We start from the raw sequence: 18,941 nt of genomic DNA on the forward strand, positions 1-18,941 counted from the left end.
GAGAGCTGCTAGGGACAGGGATGTTTGGAAGGAGAAATGGAAAGAACTTGCCTCCCAATAGGGCTGGTCACCCCAGGAAGTGCTGATTATTACTCCCGAAAGGGAAGGCCTATGCAGGAAAGGATACAGAAAGATGGAAAGAAAATTGATAGAAGTTAATGTTTTGTCAACTATTATATATATATATATTTATTTCTTTTCTGTCTTCTTTAAATGTTTATATTGAATTTTGTATGATTTTAATTTATTGCATAAATAAAAAGCTATTTCATTTCATAAATGAATAGAATATCTGTAAAAAAACCGCTCCTTCGTGAACAAAATGGGCAAAAATTGGAGAAACAAAAACACGGAAATTTTGCACTTACCAATTTTTTTCTCATATCGATCATGGATTCTTCTATACATTTATAAACAAGATTAAATTTTTTATACTTTGAGAACAAATTTGGTGCAGTAGACCCAAAATTCTATGAGATGTAGTTTCTCAAATATTAGCAAAAATGGAATAGAATTATCTCTTTATATGCTACAGAACCCCCAATAGAATTTCAAATTAAATTCTTTGAAAAATTTTACTATAATACTGAATAATCATTACCATCATTATCTGCTTCTATTAAACTTCATTGCTTTTAATAACTCTTTTGTGTAATATTTCTGCAATGACTTGGAAGTTTTCACCAAAAGTCTACAAACTAAAATTGTCATATTACTATAGCTATTATCATCAAAGCTTAATTTTTTATGCAAAATATTTATTTTAAGATAAAAACTTGAATAAATATTACACAAATTGTAATATAATTAATTATTAAGTATGTAAAAAAATATATGTGAAATGAATTAAAACAGTTCTCCAGCAAACATTAAATTGGAGCTTACATACTCTTCCAGTTACGTCACAAAATTAATAATATAAACAATGAATAACCACATGAATGCAAATTTATGTTAGAAGAGCCTTGCATAACACGGCTCACAGGACAAGTCGAGTTATCGTACAATTTTATAGTGTGTATTTTGTATATACAATATCTCAATGTGCCCTGTGAGAGACGACTGCATATTGAATTTATGCAGTAACATTAATATATATGGAATCAATGGAATAACAATTTATTAATTAACCAAAATATAATTCTATTAGCTTCAAGCAAAACTAACTTCCATATAATAAACAAAATAGTAGTTGGAGAATAAATATATTCTAGTTGAGGATTTTTGATAGTTCAAAGATTAAAAATGGTTTGGTTTTTATAAAACAATTAACAGTGAAAAAAAAATCTTTTAAACAAAAACAGTTATATTGATGGTGCAGAACGTTAGTTTTTAAATTTTGGGATGTCACTCGGTATATTCTGATATTGTCTCAACCTTATATTTTGATTAATTGATAAATTATTTTATATTAATTATAGCTTTATTAAAGTTCTAAATAAGTAGATAATTGGGACTGATTATTGTCATTTCATGAATCCCCCGTTACACATCTTTGGATATTTAACTTCAGCACACTCGATGATCTCAGAGATCCAAGCAAGTTTTGAGCTCTTTCTAATTGGCAATTTTAACAAACAAAACACTCATTTTGAATAGGAATTGATTCTGTTCTGTTAAACAAAAACTGGGTTTTGTTCTGTTGGATAAAAACTAAGATTAATTTTTTCTTTATTGGGGAGTAGGAAAACAGAAAATAGAACATAATTACAATGAAATAGCAACTTAATTTAATTATATAATAGACTGTTGAGATTAGTAAGGTATAACTGCCCCATAGTAATAAATGTCTTTTAACTCACAAATATGTATATGTTCACAATTAAATCCCACTATCAAGTTTAAGATATCAAACGCACCACTGTTGCCTATAATTAGCCAATGTACCTTTAAATGCTGTATTTTTTTCATTTTAGCTCATGAATCATTTACAAGAATATTTGTGTCACTTTCTAACATTTAGAACACTGTTCAATTACAATTTTATACACTATGAAAAGTGTTAATCAGAACAAACCAAAGTCATATGACATCTTTACATAAATAATACTTTCAAGGATGAGCTAACCAGTGGATTTGAAAGGCTTCACAATGCCGCATTGTGATATCTAAATCCTGTAAATATAAATCAGGTGATAGCATCGAGGTGAATAAGATGTGCATATAAGGATGTAGGGTTTAATAACTAACAGATTCCTAAAAAGTTAAAGACCGAAGCGTAGTTGGGAAGATTGTATCAAGACTATTTAGTGGATTTGGGTTTGGGCGGGTGTCACTGGACAGACCTAAGTAGACAATCGTCAATTGTCAAGGAATGTTTTGACGATTTAAAATCTCTATTCAAAATAAACAGCCTTCCTTCTTCTAAAACTTCTATAACTTATGAAGATTTTGTCCAATTTAACAATGGCGTAGCATTGACAGAGGTCCTAACTGATGAGCAAATTTTTGAGACATTGACGGAAACGAAGCTAAGTAGCCCGCACGCAATTAGTCCTAGTATTGAGAAACAGTGTATGTATCATCAAGGAGCATACATTTATCAATGATTTCTCATAGAAATCTGGCTTTGGTGTTGACTAAAATATTGGATATGATTTTGTCTATGTTCTAGACATGATTGACAAAATCATCTACATACAAGGATCAATCAATCATCTTCAAGGATTGCATCCATAAAAATAATCACTTTATTTCTTAAAAAATAAAATCATAATATTTTGTTGTTCTTACTATGGTTGTTGTATGTACATAAATATTAATACAATTTTGTTATTTTATATCTTTTATTTTTACTCCTGACTATTTAAACCTCAACAATTCGTATTTAATCCTCAGACCCTTTGTGATACAAATTATTCGGATTCTTCTGAAATTTTAAAAATATTAGATTTATGTCTGATATGTGCAATGTGCCATAGGGGAAAAGAAAAAAAGAATATATATTTTTTCTAATTCTTCATAATAAAACAGATTGGTCTATTTTAATCTTTAAATTCATTTAGTAAAAAAACAGAAACAATATTTAAAGACATGTTAAAATAAATAAAATATTTTGCTCTTTTCTTTTAGGTTCATTGGTAAGAACCCTTCAAAAACATCAGATACTTTTTTGATCTATTGTCACCAAATTCAGTTTCATTGAAATCTGTGTTCCCACATCCCTAGACCTTCCCTTGTGAGTTTAATTAAAATGGCCATAGAATGTAAAATGGAATTGCAATATAAAATCAAATTTTACAACAACAAGACAGTTTTATTAACAAGTTTCAGATCTCTTGTGCCCTCCTCTATGACGCCAATGTATTTTGAACTTTCTTAATTTTTTTCACCAATTTTTTGTTTTAACCACTGCCCATGAAAAAATTTCTCAATTTTACTTCAAGCCAGGTACATCATAAACTGTCTACAGGAATTTCGGTGTAACTCTAACATTTAGAACACTGTGTTATATTTTTCAGTTTTTATATTGTTCAGTCGTTATATTTTGGGAAAAATAAACTTAATAACAATTTAGAGAAAAACTACTATATCTCTGAAAGGTGTAGAACAGGACAAAATCATAGTCATAGAACATAAATTGCCCGTAGCCCTGCCAGTTGACCAGTTAATCTCTTCCATCATAATATTTTTTCTTATTATATTCTTTTTAGAATTTTTTTCCTAAATACACACAAGGAATATACTCCTTTGTCATTTAAAGTAAATAAAAATTCTTATCCAATCTTAGAACACCTCTCTGCTCTTCCAACATTTATTTTATTATCCGAATAGCTTTTAAAAAATATTCTCTGTAAATATCAATATTACATCAATTAATTTAGTACAGAAGTTCATCCATAGCGTCTCCAAGGAGAAATTGACTTTCATCTTCCAGAAAAGAGGAAAAAAAGTCATAAGAACATCAAATATGTGAGAGGAAACACTTCCATATAATAATAATAAAATTAACTGACCTACAGACAAAATCAGTGAATCATAACTGTTACATGCCCACGGATTTCTTGTGCTGTGAAAGGAATAGTTATCAACCTGGATCTCTCAGATCATTTATGTGTTCATAAGAATTTAGTGTTAAAAACAAATGATCAATTCTGAATTTTTTTATCATTAAATAAAAAACTAACTTCAAGAAACTCATCTTTCAAATTAAAATACTCTTTAGAGCCATATTTACTTTTGTCTATAATTTTAATAAGGTCTTATTATTAAGAAAAAATAAATACAGTAATACTAAATAAATAAATAAAATGACATCCCATTTTAAATAGTAATACGTACTTTACCATTCAATATGGCCTGAAATAGGAGGCGGGGCCAAAATGAACCCCATGAGGTTATCATAATGTAAGGTAATAAACAAGGAAGGGCCTCCAGATGTGAGCAGCTTGAGAAATTTTCCAACTTAAAAAACAACGGAGGCCGATCCAAAATGCATTCCCATCCAAACCTCTCTTCCACCTTGACAGAAATATAAAAGTTAACAAATAGAGAAGAAAAATAAAAAGTTCACTTCAGAAAGTTGTATATTTCAGAGAACTGTTTTTAATATGGAATGTTTAATCTAAGAAAAAAAAAATTGATAAATAACATACAAAAATAAGAAATATTTGAACTAAAACGAGAAACAAAATAAATGAATACTCTGTGCTATAAAATAAAATGTCCTATATAAAAATAATACAGCAAACTCTAAATAATAGGCAGCAGTCAAGACTGTAATGTGTTCACAGATTGAAAAATAAACAAGTATTCATCCAAAGAAAGATGACAAAATGGAACGAAACAGACAACATTTTTAAAGATCTGGTGTAATACACGCATCACACAGCTTTCACTTACCACTTTACATACGTCCCAAAGTTTAGTGTAGATTGTTTGGTCCGTGTTGAAGTTATTGCGATGTTCGAAAAAAAAAAAAAAAAAAATGTAAAGATCAAGGAAGGTGAATATTACGAACTAAATATTTTATTTATCTGTTGCTATAAAAATTTATAATTTGGGATTTCTCAAGGTGAGACTAACGAATCTAAATTCCATTCATGTCAAGAATACAATAGTTAAAACTAAACAACCGGGCGGTATGGGCAATGTCTATTTCTCTTTTAGTTATTCATAAAATTCGTTGATTTTAGTAATTAATCATAGTTTATTATTGCTAACAATAAAGAATTGAACAAAATTAAAGGCAATTTAGAAGATTTTTTTAAATTTGTCATTTAAGCCCTATCAAACTTTTTCAATGAGGAAAAGATTAGCTGATATTAAAAGACCATTTAATTGTATATTGGTATGCCGAGTTTAATTAAAATCGTTAGTCGTTTTCAAGAAAATTGAAAAAATGTGTTTTTTGAGCTAGGCCTACCACACACAGAGACCATTTTGTAAACCTTGGTTCTTTGAACTTAGGGGACCTCAAAATGTATATTTCTAAGGAAAAGTGGAGTTCGAAATATTTCATAATCCAATACTTTCCCTTACTACATATTTGATACATAGATAAGTGAAAATAAAAAACTAAATTTCTTCAATACGATAAAAAAACAATTAATAGGAGCCAGAGTTCAACTTGTAGTTTTAACGTAAGAAAAATGAGTCCTTGTAAACTAGAATAGTATGGTATTACAATCAGCAACTAGGAAATAGGCTATAACCCCTTTAATTAATGGGGCTCAACAAATGAAAAATTGCAGAATTATTAGATAGAAACATATGCTCAAAAAAAAACAACAGCTATATTGAGCTGATAAAGATCTTAATTTAATCCTTTGATGACAGCAAACTGCTGGTACAGAATTCATGTAGATGATCCAAATGGACAGAGGATGACTCAAAACAATATATAAGAATTTTTTCTTTTTATCAGCGGAAAAGGATATGCTTTTGAGATGATTCAATCCTGCAACATTTAGACCTTTTAGAGAGTTTTTATTAGATTTTCTAAAGGCAAGATAGGTAATGATTTCATCTTATAGAACCTCAAGTGAGCTGAGAGACCTCACATTGGGCTTTGTATGACATGTATACAAACATTCATGGTACTCAATCCGAAACAACAAATAGATTGGTATACAATGGTTCTGATGAAAAAAAAAAAGATAAAAAATTATTAAAAGATTTTTCTGATTTTGTTTTTAAACAACAGTGAATCTTGAGTGAGCATTATTGGGAGTATGCTGTATTAAATAACATTTTTTTCGATTTTAGAAGAGAAAACAAGTACTCTTTAAGAAGTGTGAAATTAGGAATATATCCTAGTTAAATAATTCTTACATAATTAATATCTAGCAGCAAATAATAAAAAATAAAAATTTTCCTAATACTTAACAGCCATTCCATAAACAATAAGATAACTTTGAAATATACAGCTGACTCGACTCATCAAAACTCTTTGAAAACTGATTATTAGTTTGAATGGGAAAATGCAGACCCTAACAAAAGATTTAGTTAAATAATTTTAAAAATCATACCTTCACTCCTTAAATAACCTCCAAAAATTTGGTTAAGTGGTGTTGTTTCTTTACTATAGCTGTCCAACCTGAAAAAAATATGGCTTCATTTAGAATATCTGAGTACAAGGAACAATAGACTACCCATCAACTGGAAACAAATATTAAATATGACAAAGGTGATGGATAAAGGGAAGGAATAAATAAATTTTTCAAGTGGGTTGAAATTCAGCATAAATTACACTTATGTGCAAATATCCCTCTAACTATTAAAAATATCATCCTGGTGAAATATAAAAAAATGAGGTTTGATTTACTGATGGTATGATGGGGACCCTAAACCAGTGGTTCTCAAACTGGATACCATTAGTGAAGCTCACTTAATTAAAATATTTTTAAAAAAATAAATTGAAATAGCAAATATATAGTGCATTCCAGGATTTTCTTGGCACTGTTTTCTACACATTCAACTGCTCCAAGAATAATTGTGCTGCAAATAATTAATTTATTTTGCAAATAAATGCAAAACGGTACATACACAGTACAAAAAAGTAAAAAGATTTTTTTATTTTTCTGTATAGGTAACAAAAAAGAAAAGTGAACTTGTACAGCACCGGATCAGTTGAAACATGGTGCAGTTTATACCCTACCCTACCACTCTTCCAGTACCCATGACGTTACACCTACCACACTTTGGGAAACATTGGTCTAAAAAGTAGTAGAAACTGAGAAATGCCAAATCTTTAACCAGTTTTTTTTTTTTAATACAACAAAAATTATACATAGCTCTATTAATAATGGAATGATGATTTAAGGAATTAATTTAATAAATTAGCTAAATCCAGTTTTAAAATTGGTCACTTTATATTCCATTTCAAGGCAAAGTATTTACAGCCACTTGGGTATTTCACATACCAATATGAATCATCATTAGCCTCACAACCTTTTAATCAAGTTCTCTAGAGCAGAATAATACATCTTGATTATTTTTTAATTATCAATTATGATATAAGTTTAATGTTTATATACATTACCTATTAAAAAAAATATTGAACTGCATTAAATATAACATAAAAATAATCATGTATATTATGAGTCGCAATATTGAGTGAACCTAAATCACGCTCATTTGGACTAAACCACAAGCTGTATAAAGAATCCAAACTGTGTATCCCTCATTCAATTAGATATTACTAATACATGTAAAATTTTTGGTTCTCAATAATGAAATGCAATTTTTGATTAAGATTGAGAAAAAAAAAAAGGGTAATTTTATGGATATACACAATAATATTAACTGCTACTTACTTGATGCCGTTAAATATTGTTAAATATGAGCGCTCCATTCCTTCGATTAGATATCTAAGAAATTCATGTGCATCTTCCTGATGACCATGAACTAGATGTTTACAAATTGCTGAAAATAAATTAATATAACTGAATTATTTGTAACAATGATGCATAACAAGTAGAAATATAATGATTAAATAGTGACTAGATTTTATAATTAGATAATACAGTAGGTTTATTAACTCTGGCACTCATTATTTTCCCTTATGCATAGGCTGACATTCGACCTGTATTTCGAAAAAGGCAAGCCTAATCTGACCCAGAGATAAAGGAAAGTTCAGGAACTAGTATCAATTTTATCAAATTCCATCTATTACTTTCACTGACTCGTCTGAAAATTTACGAGGCATGTACAAAAAAGTATCAGTAGTATTTGACTGTTCTGCTGTGTGAATTTTTTCTTTTAAGGCGGCAACACTGAGGAGTAGTGGGGGATCTTCTGAACACGAGCACCAGAGATCCATGTCAGCACCAATTATACTGATGATAAAAACCAACACTCATCTTGTACTGCTTGTTTCTGTGAAATATATCAATTAGAAATCCTGCCAAGTGTGAGGTGTGTATTGTCATAAGGTTTCTTCTCATGGAAGGAAAAACTCCAACTGAAATTTCTGCACAAATCACATGAACCTACCTGTTTAAGTAGTGTCGTGATTTTAATAAAAGAAGAAGGAATACTCATAATGAGCAAAAGAGAAGAAGAACTTTAATTGTGACCAATGAGCTGCTGCAAACAATCGAAGAAACTGTACGTGAAGATTGCTGATTGACACAGGATGAAATATATGCAGTTGCTAATGCAGAGAAGTTCTATGATGAGGGTACCGAAAAGATGGTGCTAAGACTTACCACCTACTAGAATGGGAAGGCGATAACATGGAAAAATAAAGAACATTTATACCTACAATAAGCTGTAATGATTTAAACAATTTTTTGTTTTAAATACAAAAAATTGAGTATTCTTACTTTCTGGACATGCCTCGTATTTTGTTGGCCACAACTATATTTCAAATCGGCTTGTCCTAATTTTCCATTTTTATGCTTGATTTACTTTCTGAAACAGTTTTTTTGTGTTTATTATTAGAATTTTCTGACTGGCAGTTTTCTTGTTTTTTTTTAATGGGTTCTCTGATTTTCATGGTCGGTAGACACCCTGTGATAATCACCCAGAATTTCTGGTTTATTAATTTATTGATCAATTTCTTGTCTAGTATGTTTTGGTAAGATTTCTGGTTAAGAATATTATTTTAGAATCCTTATTAAATAACACCCTGAAATTAAAGGGGACTTTAACGAGTGTAACAAACAAAAAATTTATTATATCATTTAAGAAAAATTGGTGCGGTGTGCGCATTACATAATTTTAACATTAAAAAAATAAAATATTTTTTTCAGCGCAGTTTAGTAAGAAATTTTTATGACTAATCACAATAGCCACGAAGCTGATGTGGAAGTTAAAAATATTATCTAAACATGTAAATGCCATATGATTTCTTTTCATTTACATTCCTATAAACTTTACCTTTTCCTATTAATGACCTAAATCTCCCATGATTGGCCTTATGGTTCCTATGTAATCCATTAGAACCTTAAATTACAACCTGATGCTCTTTACTTGTACGGTTCTAGGGTAATATTTATGGCAAATCCTGGTTCAGAGGAGCTGTACTCAGAATGCATCAATATGGCTGAAGATGGAGAAGGATCACGGTCCACAGCAGATTATAATGCTCAATCTATTATGTCCCTAGCTAATTCACTTATATATAAGAAATAAAGAGAACAAGATCATAGAGATATCTCCATTCCTAGATGGCCTCAACTCTACCGAGGACCCTGGGGTTCTGATCAGGACCATCACAGGAACTAACAAGGCACTTAACGCTATGGATCTGTCTAATAGTGCTCAACAGTTATGGTTCATGGAGGTCTCCTGTCACCAAGCAAAGAAGTTCCAAGCAAGAGAGCACAATGGCAATTTGTGTTCCAAACATTTGATCATGCGATCCTCCCGACTCACCTAGAGAGGGGCAGGCTTCAACTAAGGACTGAAAAGAGGAAGAAGTGAGCAAAAAAGGATCTCAGAGTGAGTAAGGTCCTAATAAGCCAAAGAGAGAACAAGACATAATTCTAAATTTAAAAAAACATAAGTTTCAGAATTGAGAGAGGAATTGAAGGCTTATCTCCAAAAGAACTTTTACTTTAGTTGGCTACTAGGTTAACTGAAATCATTAAGTTCAGGAGGAAGATAGAAAGCAGAAAGTGACATTTGAGAGAGAATCTGGGGGGTAGTAAAGGGTATCGAAGAAATTAATAAGAAAGTATGAACTAGAGCTATAAGGCTACACTACTAGGAAAAAAGTAGGAAGGAAAAAGAGATACCTTAAGATAAGAAAGAAGAAAATGGGACCTTTTAGCAAAAAATCAGGCACAGAGGTGCAACTGAAACAGTAGTACAGTGGGATTCAGTTATAGAAAACGGACCTGAGAAAATGAGCAAAGAGAAGAGGGAGCAAGTCATTCAAGAATATGCAGCCGGCAAAGGACTTTGAGGCACCATGATACAGAACAATTGGAATGGCCTAAAGATAAATGATCTACTCTACCGGATACGACAGACACCAAGGACAAAGATGACTGTTCACCCATATCGACAAATACCGTATGCATCATGCAAAGGATCTATTTGGAACATAAAAATTAAAGTATTTCTTTTTAACAACACTTGACTGTTCTTTTTTTAAGTTTAAAAATAATTACTGATTATTTTTATAGTCTTTAAAAACATGATCCACTTTATCTACATAAAATAACATGTTTCACAAATTTTCACTGCTGCAACATATCTTCAATTAGGATTAGCAAAGTTTTGATTTAGACTCTATTGTTTCGGCTCCTAGACAAAAATTATTTTTATGTTCAAATTTTAAAAATATTTAAATTTACAAACAAAAAACTGAAAACACTTATTTCACTTACAATTGATCAAATAAATGTTACATATCCAAAAAATGCATAATTATATCAATAAAAATGTCTAATAATCCTCTATTTAAAAACAATTATTCATAAGTAGTAAATAATTCTTAATTTAGATTTATCTATAAATTATGACTTTTTAAACATAAAAAAAAAAATATTATCTTACATCATTAAAATAACAATGGATACTTCACAATATTAATATTAATCAACCTTTTAACTTTTCATAATATCCTATACATAATTGTTTAATTTACAATGTCTCTATTCTGTTCTCATCAACAGAATTTGATTCTACTTAACAACAGATGTAAAATATCACTACAATATACATATATAATATAATTATGCACAGACAGCAATGACCTAGTGAAATAAATTATTTTCCTGACCCATTTGCTGAGTTCAAAACACTCCTCTAAGCTCCCAGGATGTTGTCTGCATCTCATATAACAACATCTCAGCTTTGGTCCTCTCCCTTTGTTCCAAAAATTGGATGTGTTAGCATAATTTTTGGCATTTCTCCATCCATCATTATGGTGACATGCCCAGTAAATCTTAAACGCTTCAGCTTCAGTGTTCTGACATCAGGTCCTCCTAAATCATATTACAGCTCCTGGTTAGTCCGCCTCTTCTCCAAATTTTTTACCTCAGAAAACACTTGAGAACTTTTCTTTTAACGATCAGAAGATCTTTTTATGTAGCCTTAGAAGTCCAACTCTTCAGATCCATACATCCATACCAAAGTTTTATAGAAGTGGAGCTTGGTCTTCCTAGAAAGTATTTATCTGTTTTCGTAAACCAAAGTAGCATCAGTTTGATTTGGTTATACTCTTTCTAATATCAACGTCGGGGTTGTTATTCAGGATCCAGGTAAATAAAACCTAAAATCTTTTCAAAATTATGAGGCCGAATGATTACTGCCTCTTCTCTCTGGTTTAGGAACATCCTCTATTACCATGTATTTAGTTTTGGGCTCATTGACTTCTAATCCAAGTTTTCTCACTGTGTCCTCCAAGGCAAAAAAGGCCTATCATGGCCTATAGGGACCATCCTACGGTAATTCATACAGGCCAACTATTGGACTAATCAAGTAAATATACTTTCTTGTCTGCATAAGCCTACATCTCTAATAGCCTTCTTAAGCACCAGATTAAACAATATACAGATTAGGGCATTCCCTTGCTGTTTTTTTTAATATAACAAGTTATATAACCCTAGAGAAGATCATTTGTGACACAGTTTTAATACTTATCATAAGCCAACTGATATTTTTCACGTCAAAGAATTTAATAATAAAAAAAAACATGGGGAGAGGAAAATAAAAAGTACTTACATTTTAATTTTGAATATATCTGCAAAGGTTTAACAGCAGACTCCGAGTATTTGTGAGATGACTGTAAAGTGTTTGACATAGCGCAAATCAGACATTCACTATGAGTAATGCCATCTAAAAAAATATTAATTAAGATTAATAAAATCAATATTAAATAAAGATGTAATATAATGAGCATAAAAATGTAGAATAAACTGTATTCTATTAACTTACTCATTGATTTACACCTTGATGTATGCGTAGTATCATTTAAGAGCCAATTGACAAAAGCAGGAACATGAAACAAAGCCTGAAACAGAGGCAAAATTTATCTTACAGGTCTTATTTTACTTTATTACAATGACAAACAAGATTTGTATTCATTAATTTCAATATAATAAAAACAGGATTATCTTAACCTCAAGTTACTTTGTAGGACTTTATCCTAATATTTAACAATAATTGGAGAATTTCACCCATCTGAATCAAAAACTCAAGATTGTGAAAAACAAAATGAAACTGCCTACTGACATTGCTTTAAAAAAATGAAATACATTTTAATAAGTTGAATTATTTAAAAATGAAAATCACCAAATCAGAACAAAATTGAAGAAATAAAGAGGCTTTGAATTAATTAGGTGAAAAAAAATCACTTAGTTATTAATATACTAACTTAAGTGAAAAAATTAACTATATTTTCACATGCTAAAAGAACAAAATATAAGTTTTAAGATATCAAATTGCTTGAATACTTTTATGTAATAAAATGTTTAGAACAATTTTTCTTTCTAGCTATGCCACTTATTTTTGTATTTTATAGTTAATTAATACAATTGTAAATTTAAATAATTCCACAAATTAAGAATGGATACACAAAAACATTATACTAGCTAGACTCAAGAAAAAATTGTATATTTCAATTTTTTGGTACACTTACCAACAAATATATTAAAATAACAGAACAGAAATTAAAATAAAATTTTGAAAAAGTAGTAAATTTCCTTTATTAATTGGATTTAATTGATAGACTCAGCCGGTCATTCTCTATTTGTATCAATCTCTTAGAGAACATATAAACCAATAATATGAAATATGTAAATATTTTTCAATATCCAACTATTTATAGAGACCTGCATAAAGATCTTTATTAGTCCTGTTTAATGGACACAAACAGAATTTCACAAAATGATATTCTTGTTAGTTTTTATTACTTTCTTAGAAGTAGTTGTTAGATTAAAAAAAAAAAAAAAATGTTTCATAAAAAAGGCCATTAAATCTTTGATAAGAAATAAAAATCCATGAATATTCAATTAAATGTGCTGCTAAGAATAAATTTATATATCTAAGTATGTTTTTAATTGACGTTTTCTTTATCAGAAAGTACAGTTGTGAAATTCTAAGGGATTAACTACCTTGAATAATAAATAATTATCAATACTAATTGTAATATTTTTTTAATAAATAATTATAACTTTTTTTTAAAAATTTATCTTGCCTTTAGATCAAAAATTAAAACGCAACAGTGACTGATTTATTTAATTAAGTTTTGGCCATTTCGGGAATACTGAATCCACCTCTTCAGCATCTAATCTGTTTCAGTATTAATGGGCGAGTCCCAAGTTTTATATTAAAATATATGACAGCTAAAATGATGTTTGATCAATAACTATTTTTATGAAGGTAAAACAAAAAAAAAAAAAAAAAAAATGGAATATGGAAGGTCATATGGTGAAACAAATTAAACAATAATAGTTGAGCTTTCACCAGAGAATATCATGGTACAATATAGAAGGAAAATGCATCTTTTAATGACCTACTTTTTTTAAACACATAGGAATCAAAATTAAATAAAGTTTATTTTGAAAAAAAATAGAAATTATTAATTTTAATAATAATAATAATTTATTTGTTTGTTTGAGGGGCAACCCCTGTACAAATAGAGTTAGCCAGTAAAGTACATCATTTAGCAATCATTGTAATAATAATTAAATAATAACAACAATCCACAGTAAAATAAACCATTAGTGGTTATATATTTTGTGTACATTTAATATTAGAAGTAAAAATTCTGTTTAATAAATCAAAAATAATTATGTTAATAAATCACAATGCACGCTTTATCCACTAGGTAAATAGAATATTTAATAACAAAAGAATTGATATACAATGATATAAGATTTTAAGATATAGAGCTTATCACTTTAAAAGGAAATTAAGAAATAAGATATTTATTGTATTTACAAGAAAACCTACAAACTGTTTAGCTGGAATGGAGTTAGTTCAAACAATATTTCTAAAGTGGATAAACAAATTTATCTGTTTACAGAAATGAAACCTCTAAATTGTTATTATAACACTATTATTTGTTTTGATACCAAAATGAAATAGATGGTCAATTTTGTAAAAAAGTGAAACAAGAAAACATTACTTAAAAAAAAAAATCAACAGCTAAAACAGAATTTTCACTTCCAATATTAAATGTATACAAAATATATAACCGAAAATGATTTATTTTACTTAGTTTAAGTAACTATTTGCATTAAGAATGGTATATAAAATATATAACCACAAATATATAATTACGCATAAAATGTGTAACCACAAATGGCTTATTTTACTTGGGTTATATAACTATTATCATTAAAATTGAAAAAATTGGTACTTTACTTGATCATAAATAGTGATGTAAAAAGTGATCTTTATCATCTATTGCATGATAAATTTGAAACTATAATTTCCAGATCTAACTACTGGATTCCAAAGGATGATAAATCACTAGAACCACACAATTGTTCAAAATATTTCTTGGAGATAAAAATCTCAAGTAGCGAGTTAATCCAACGATTAGAATTAAAATTAATATAGTAATATATCACGAATAAGAACAACTTTGCTAAATTCCTCGACAGACGATTTATATTCATAGTCAAAAACTTGTTTAATAACTTCAAAAAAAACATTATTCAACAGATATCTATCTGTTAATAAAATTCATACCTGTAAAATAGAGTTGAGATAACAAGAATTCCCAAGGTTAACAAAACCTGAACCGACAGGAATTTGACTAGACCATCCCAACCTAACAGCATCAGGTGAATATAGAACTCTCTTGGGTGTAGGTAATGCTGTTGGTTCCTTGGAAATTACCATAACTTTCTTAGGAGAAGCTTCAACACTAACACTATCTTTTGAACTAGTCACTTCATCACTTTTAACATTATTATTAACTACAGTACTTAAAACTGTATACTTGGACTTCAATTCATTTAAAAAACTGGTGTTGACACACTTATTTTTTTCATATTTCGCTTCAGTAAAAAGAATTTGTTTAGCTGAGGCAACTAGCCTTGAATCTAAATCCTCGCCACTTTTGCATTTTTTCACAGTTGAAAGTGACAAACGAAGAGCTGAAGTAATAGGATCTCCACTTTGAGCTGGCATGGTAATGCTGAAACAATATTAAAGAAATCAATTAAAACTTTATAATGATAATATATTTCTTAAAAATCATTTAATGAGGCATTGATAACCATAAAGAAAAGAGTAATTAATAAAAAAAAATTAAAACATACCAACTTCACAATTATTTATTACAACATGAGGAAGTATTGATGTTTATAACCTAGTCCTTGCAGTAAGAAATATCAAGGTCCACTGGTCATGATTTTTAACTAGGACACTAACAGCAACTGAATTTAACACCGTAGAAAATACTAAAACATTATTTAATATATTTGTAAAATCAATCCGTTTTTAAAATCTGAATGCTGAAATCGCTAATGGGACACATCATTCTTTTAACAATGAAAGTTGTGAAATCAATGGAGGGACCATACAGCATGCAACATCAACACCATAACTTCCATCAGTTGGCGCTAAAATTATTTATACATAAATTCAAGAAATAAACCTTACCTGCTCTTGACTCCAAAAAAATCCACAGTTATGATAGTTTAAAACTACATTTCATAAAACAAAACAGTGAAATCTTGTAACAATTTCGCACCGGTAAGATGGAACCAGATACAGCGCTAATGAGACTGCTTCTTTGATCATGACTATTTTTTTCTTTTTTGGTAAAATAATAAAGAGCGATGAAGCTAGAAAAAATTCTAATTTTTACAATTGAAAAACATTCACATTTTTAAAAATAAAGCGCAATAAAATTAAAAAATCTTTCAATCTAACCGTATTGAACTAAATAAAATGGCGCTACCTGGTGGCATTCTCTAAAATCAAATATTGGTTGTAAATTTTGTGTGATCTTCCCAACTTGATTTACTTCTAATAAATTTTTGTCAGTGATCGTTAGGGCATTTTGGTGCCTTATATGTATGATCATGTGCTTATATCGTTGAGAATAAGCAAATATATAATTATGGACATTTTTATTTATTAAACTATGTTGCTGGCTTGCATTAATTTGTGTTAATTTATTTAATAACATAATTTATGTTATTATTATGTTGAGTTAATAATTAAACCCACATGAAATATACATTTTAGAGTTTTTTTAACAATTGTTCCATATGTTTAAATATAAATAATATTTCAAAGAAGCATGATTAGACAGTATCAATTTATATTTAAAAGGTCAATATCATTATAATTACTGTAAGTTTTACAGTATTCCTAATAACATGAGATATTTCTTTTAAGGCTAATGACTTCTAAATTTCCTGATGATTCTTGTAAGGAAGCTTTTATTAAAGCTGCATGTTGTAAAAAAGAAGCAAAGAGACTTGACAATTATGAAGAATGCAAAATGTGCCTACCTGTCCAACAAACGGATGTAACTGTTCCAGATGAAATACCTGTTAGTTTTTTTTAAAGATACTTATATACATGATAATTTAAATAATTGTGTACACAAAAACAAAAATTGTTGATTAATTTTGCTTAGCAACTAAATTACTGTCCATATGTTTAGGCTCTTTTTTTGAGAGTTTTTATTTTTAATTGCATTTTTCATTATTACGAATTATTTCTAATGGAACTTAATTTGTAAAATACAAAAGACAGTATATTTTGGTCGGTGACATTAACATAACTTCTCCTTATGAACTGTTAGTAGGAAAGGAGCTTATTATTGTTAATTCATACTTGACCATCAATATTCTTTTATATTCCGTCATCTCTCCTGCACTTTGTTATAGTTGCAGTTGTACATTTACATTGTTAAGATTTCTGAGAAAAAATATTCAATTTCTTATTAAATAAATATCTCTCAAAAATTAACTAGTACTATTATTTCTAGCTACCCAACACTATTTATTGTATTGGGATTGTCAATTCCTTTTTTATGTAAGTACTTGTAAACTTTTGAGATAGGCAGTGAAGATAATATTCTTAGTTAGCATTGCAATGAGGAAAGCTATTTTAAGAAAAAAACATAATGGTATAGAATTTTAATGAGTGATTATAATGAAAAATAAGTAAGAAGTTGGAGTTTTTGGTCTGTAAATGATAATTTGTATTGTTTTTTCCCTACTCATGATCAGGATAAATTCTTCGAGATTGCGTGGTAGCAATTATAAAACATGGTAGAGATGTATATTTTTATACCGGGTAAGAGTGATAAAGTCAAGTTTGATGGTATCATGAAATAAATAAATAATAATTATCTAGTTTAGTGAATCAGAACCTTTTATGGTAATAAAAAATCATCATTGTCTACAGACTTTTCTCCACTGAGCCTCATTAAAACCTGATTCTACCTCTTTGTCTACTCCTTTGATGTTAACTTGTCAGTTTAGCATAAATTTCTTTTTCCGTTCTGGCAACTTTATATCCATATATATGCTTCTACTATTTTAAAACTATTTATGTTTATTAAACCCTATGATACCCTATAGTGTAGTCAACTAAGTTCTCCAGTCAACTCATTTCTCCTTAGATCAAATTTCCTATCCAATACTTTACTTTTGAAAACCTTAAAGTTAAATCATTAAACCTTGAAAAAAATAATAAAAGGAAGATGGTCTGGGTGCGGTCAAAGAAAAACTCAAATCATGATTAAACTATTTAAATTGAACCAATGTTTCACCCCACGTTGCAGGGCTTCATCAGGGCTAAAAAAGATACAAACACTTAAATGTTGTGTACATAAATGAAAAACTAAATAAAAAAATTTAAAAGATGTACAGTGGAACGTAAAAATTAAATAAGAATACTAAAAGGTAGTAGACAATTAATGAAAAAAATATATATAAAATACTATTCAAACTAAAAGATGGGAAAGGGGATAACAATAAAGGATGATAATGAACAAGATAGGAAATGGACTGGAAGTAAGTGGAAAAGTGTTGACAAGTGTTATAGAGAAGTAGTGAGGATTGACAGTTAAAATACATTTGAAAATAATTTTAAAGTAAACAGTATTAAAAGATTAAAGTAAATATTAAAAATAGCCAACATTAAATGATAATGTACATAATAGGGGGAAGAAATTGATAATTGGAATTTTAAAAAAAAATTGATCATACTTCAATTCTTACTACAGTCCCTAACCATAAAAATGCCTCATTTTGGAATCCATTCATATAAATTTAACAGAGAATTCCGCCAATCATCAAGTCAACAAAGACTGCATACATCCTGTCCCTGACATGACATACATCTTTAGCCTTATAAAATCCCCCATAATTCTTCTTTTCTCTATGTTCTGCAATTCAGAAGTCCACTTTCCCCTCATGACTTTTATATTTACTATCCATTATTTTTCTAATATATTTATTTTTATTTATTTATTATATTTCTTTTTTTACTTTATATTTGAAGTATATTTCTATTAATTACTTTTTATTAATGTTTCTATTATATAATTTACACACCTCTATACC

At 29.0% G+C, this 18,941-nt stretch overlaps 2 protein-coding genes across 7 annotated transcripts in view; one reads left to right on the forward strand and one right to left on the reverse strand.

Annotated features, from left to right (window-relative positions):
- scny (scrawny) overlaps nt 1–16,995 on the reverse strand; it is a 29,500-nt gene extending 12,505 nt beyond the window's left edge. For 3 of the 6 annotated variants that reach the window (XM_024360969.2, XM_024360947.2, XM_014415725.3), the window contains exons 1-7: nt 16,316–16,489; nt 16,015–16,199; nt 15,097–15,547; nt 12,334–12,409; nt 12,121–12,234; nt 7,758–7,866; nt 6,471–6,538 (exon numbers count right to left, since the gene is read on the reverse strand). In XM_024360969.2, coding sequence (XP_024216737.1) covers nt 6,471–6,538; nt 7,758–7,866; nt 12,121–12,234; nt 12,334–12,409; nt 15,097–15,540 — 811 coding nt within the window. In that variant the 5' untranslated portion in view covers nt 15,541–15,547; nt 16,015–16,199; nt 16,316–16,489. Of the gene's footprint in view, nt 1–6,470; nt 6,539–7,757; nt 7,867–12,120; nt 12,235–12,333; nt 12,410–15,096; nt 15,548–15,671; nt 15,869–16,014; nt 16,200–16,315; nt 16,490–16,874 lie in introns of those variants that run through there. The other 3 variants (XM_024360892.2, XM_014415726.3, XM_014415727.3) reach the window with 3 other exon arrangements.
- Nucleotides 16,506–18,941, forward strand: part of LOC106677671 (NADH dehydrogenase [ubiquinone] iron-sulfur protein 4, mitochondrial) — a 5,570-nt gene continuing 3,134 nt past the window's right edge. The window contains exons 1-2 of the mRNA XM_014415729.2: nt 16,506–16,692; nt 16,759–16,915. Of these exons, the coding sequence (XP_014271215.1) occupies nt 16,661–16,692; nt 16,759–16,915 (189 nt within the window). The 5' untranslated portion in view covers nt 16,506–16,660. The remainder of the gene's footprint in view (nt 16,693–16,758; nt 16,916–18,941) is intronic.

This window comes from Halyomorpha halys, unplaced genomic scaffold (assembly GCF_000696795.3).
Source record: "Halyomorpha halys isolate HHAL.00 unplaced genomic scaffold, Hhal_1.1 Scaffold106.1, whole genome shotgun sequence".
In the NCBI taxonomy this organism is placed as follows: Eukaryota; Metazoa; Arthropoda; class Insecta; order Hemiptera; family Pentatomidae; genus Halyomorpha; species Halyomorpha halys.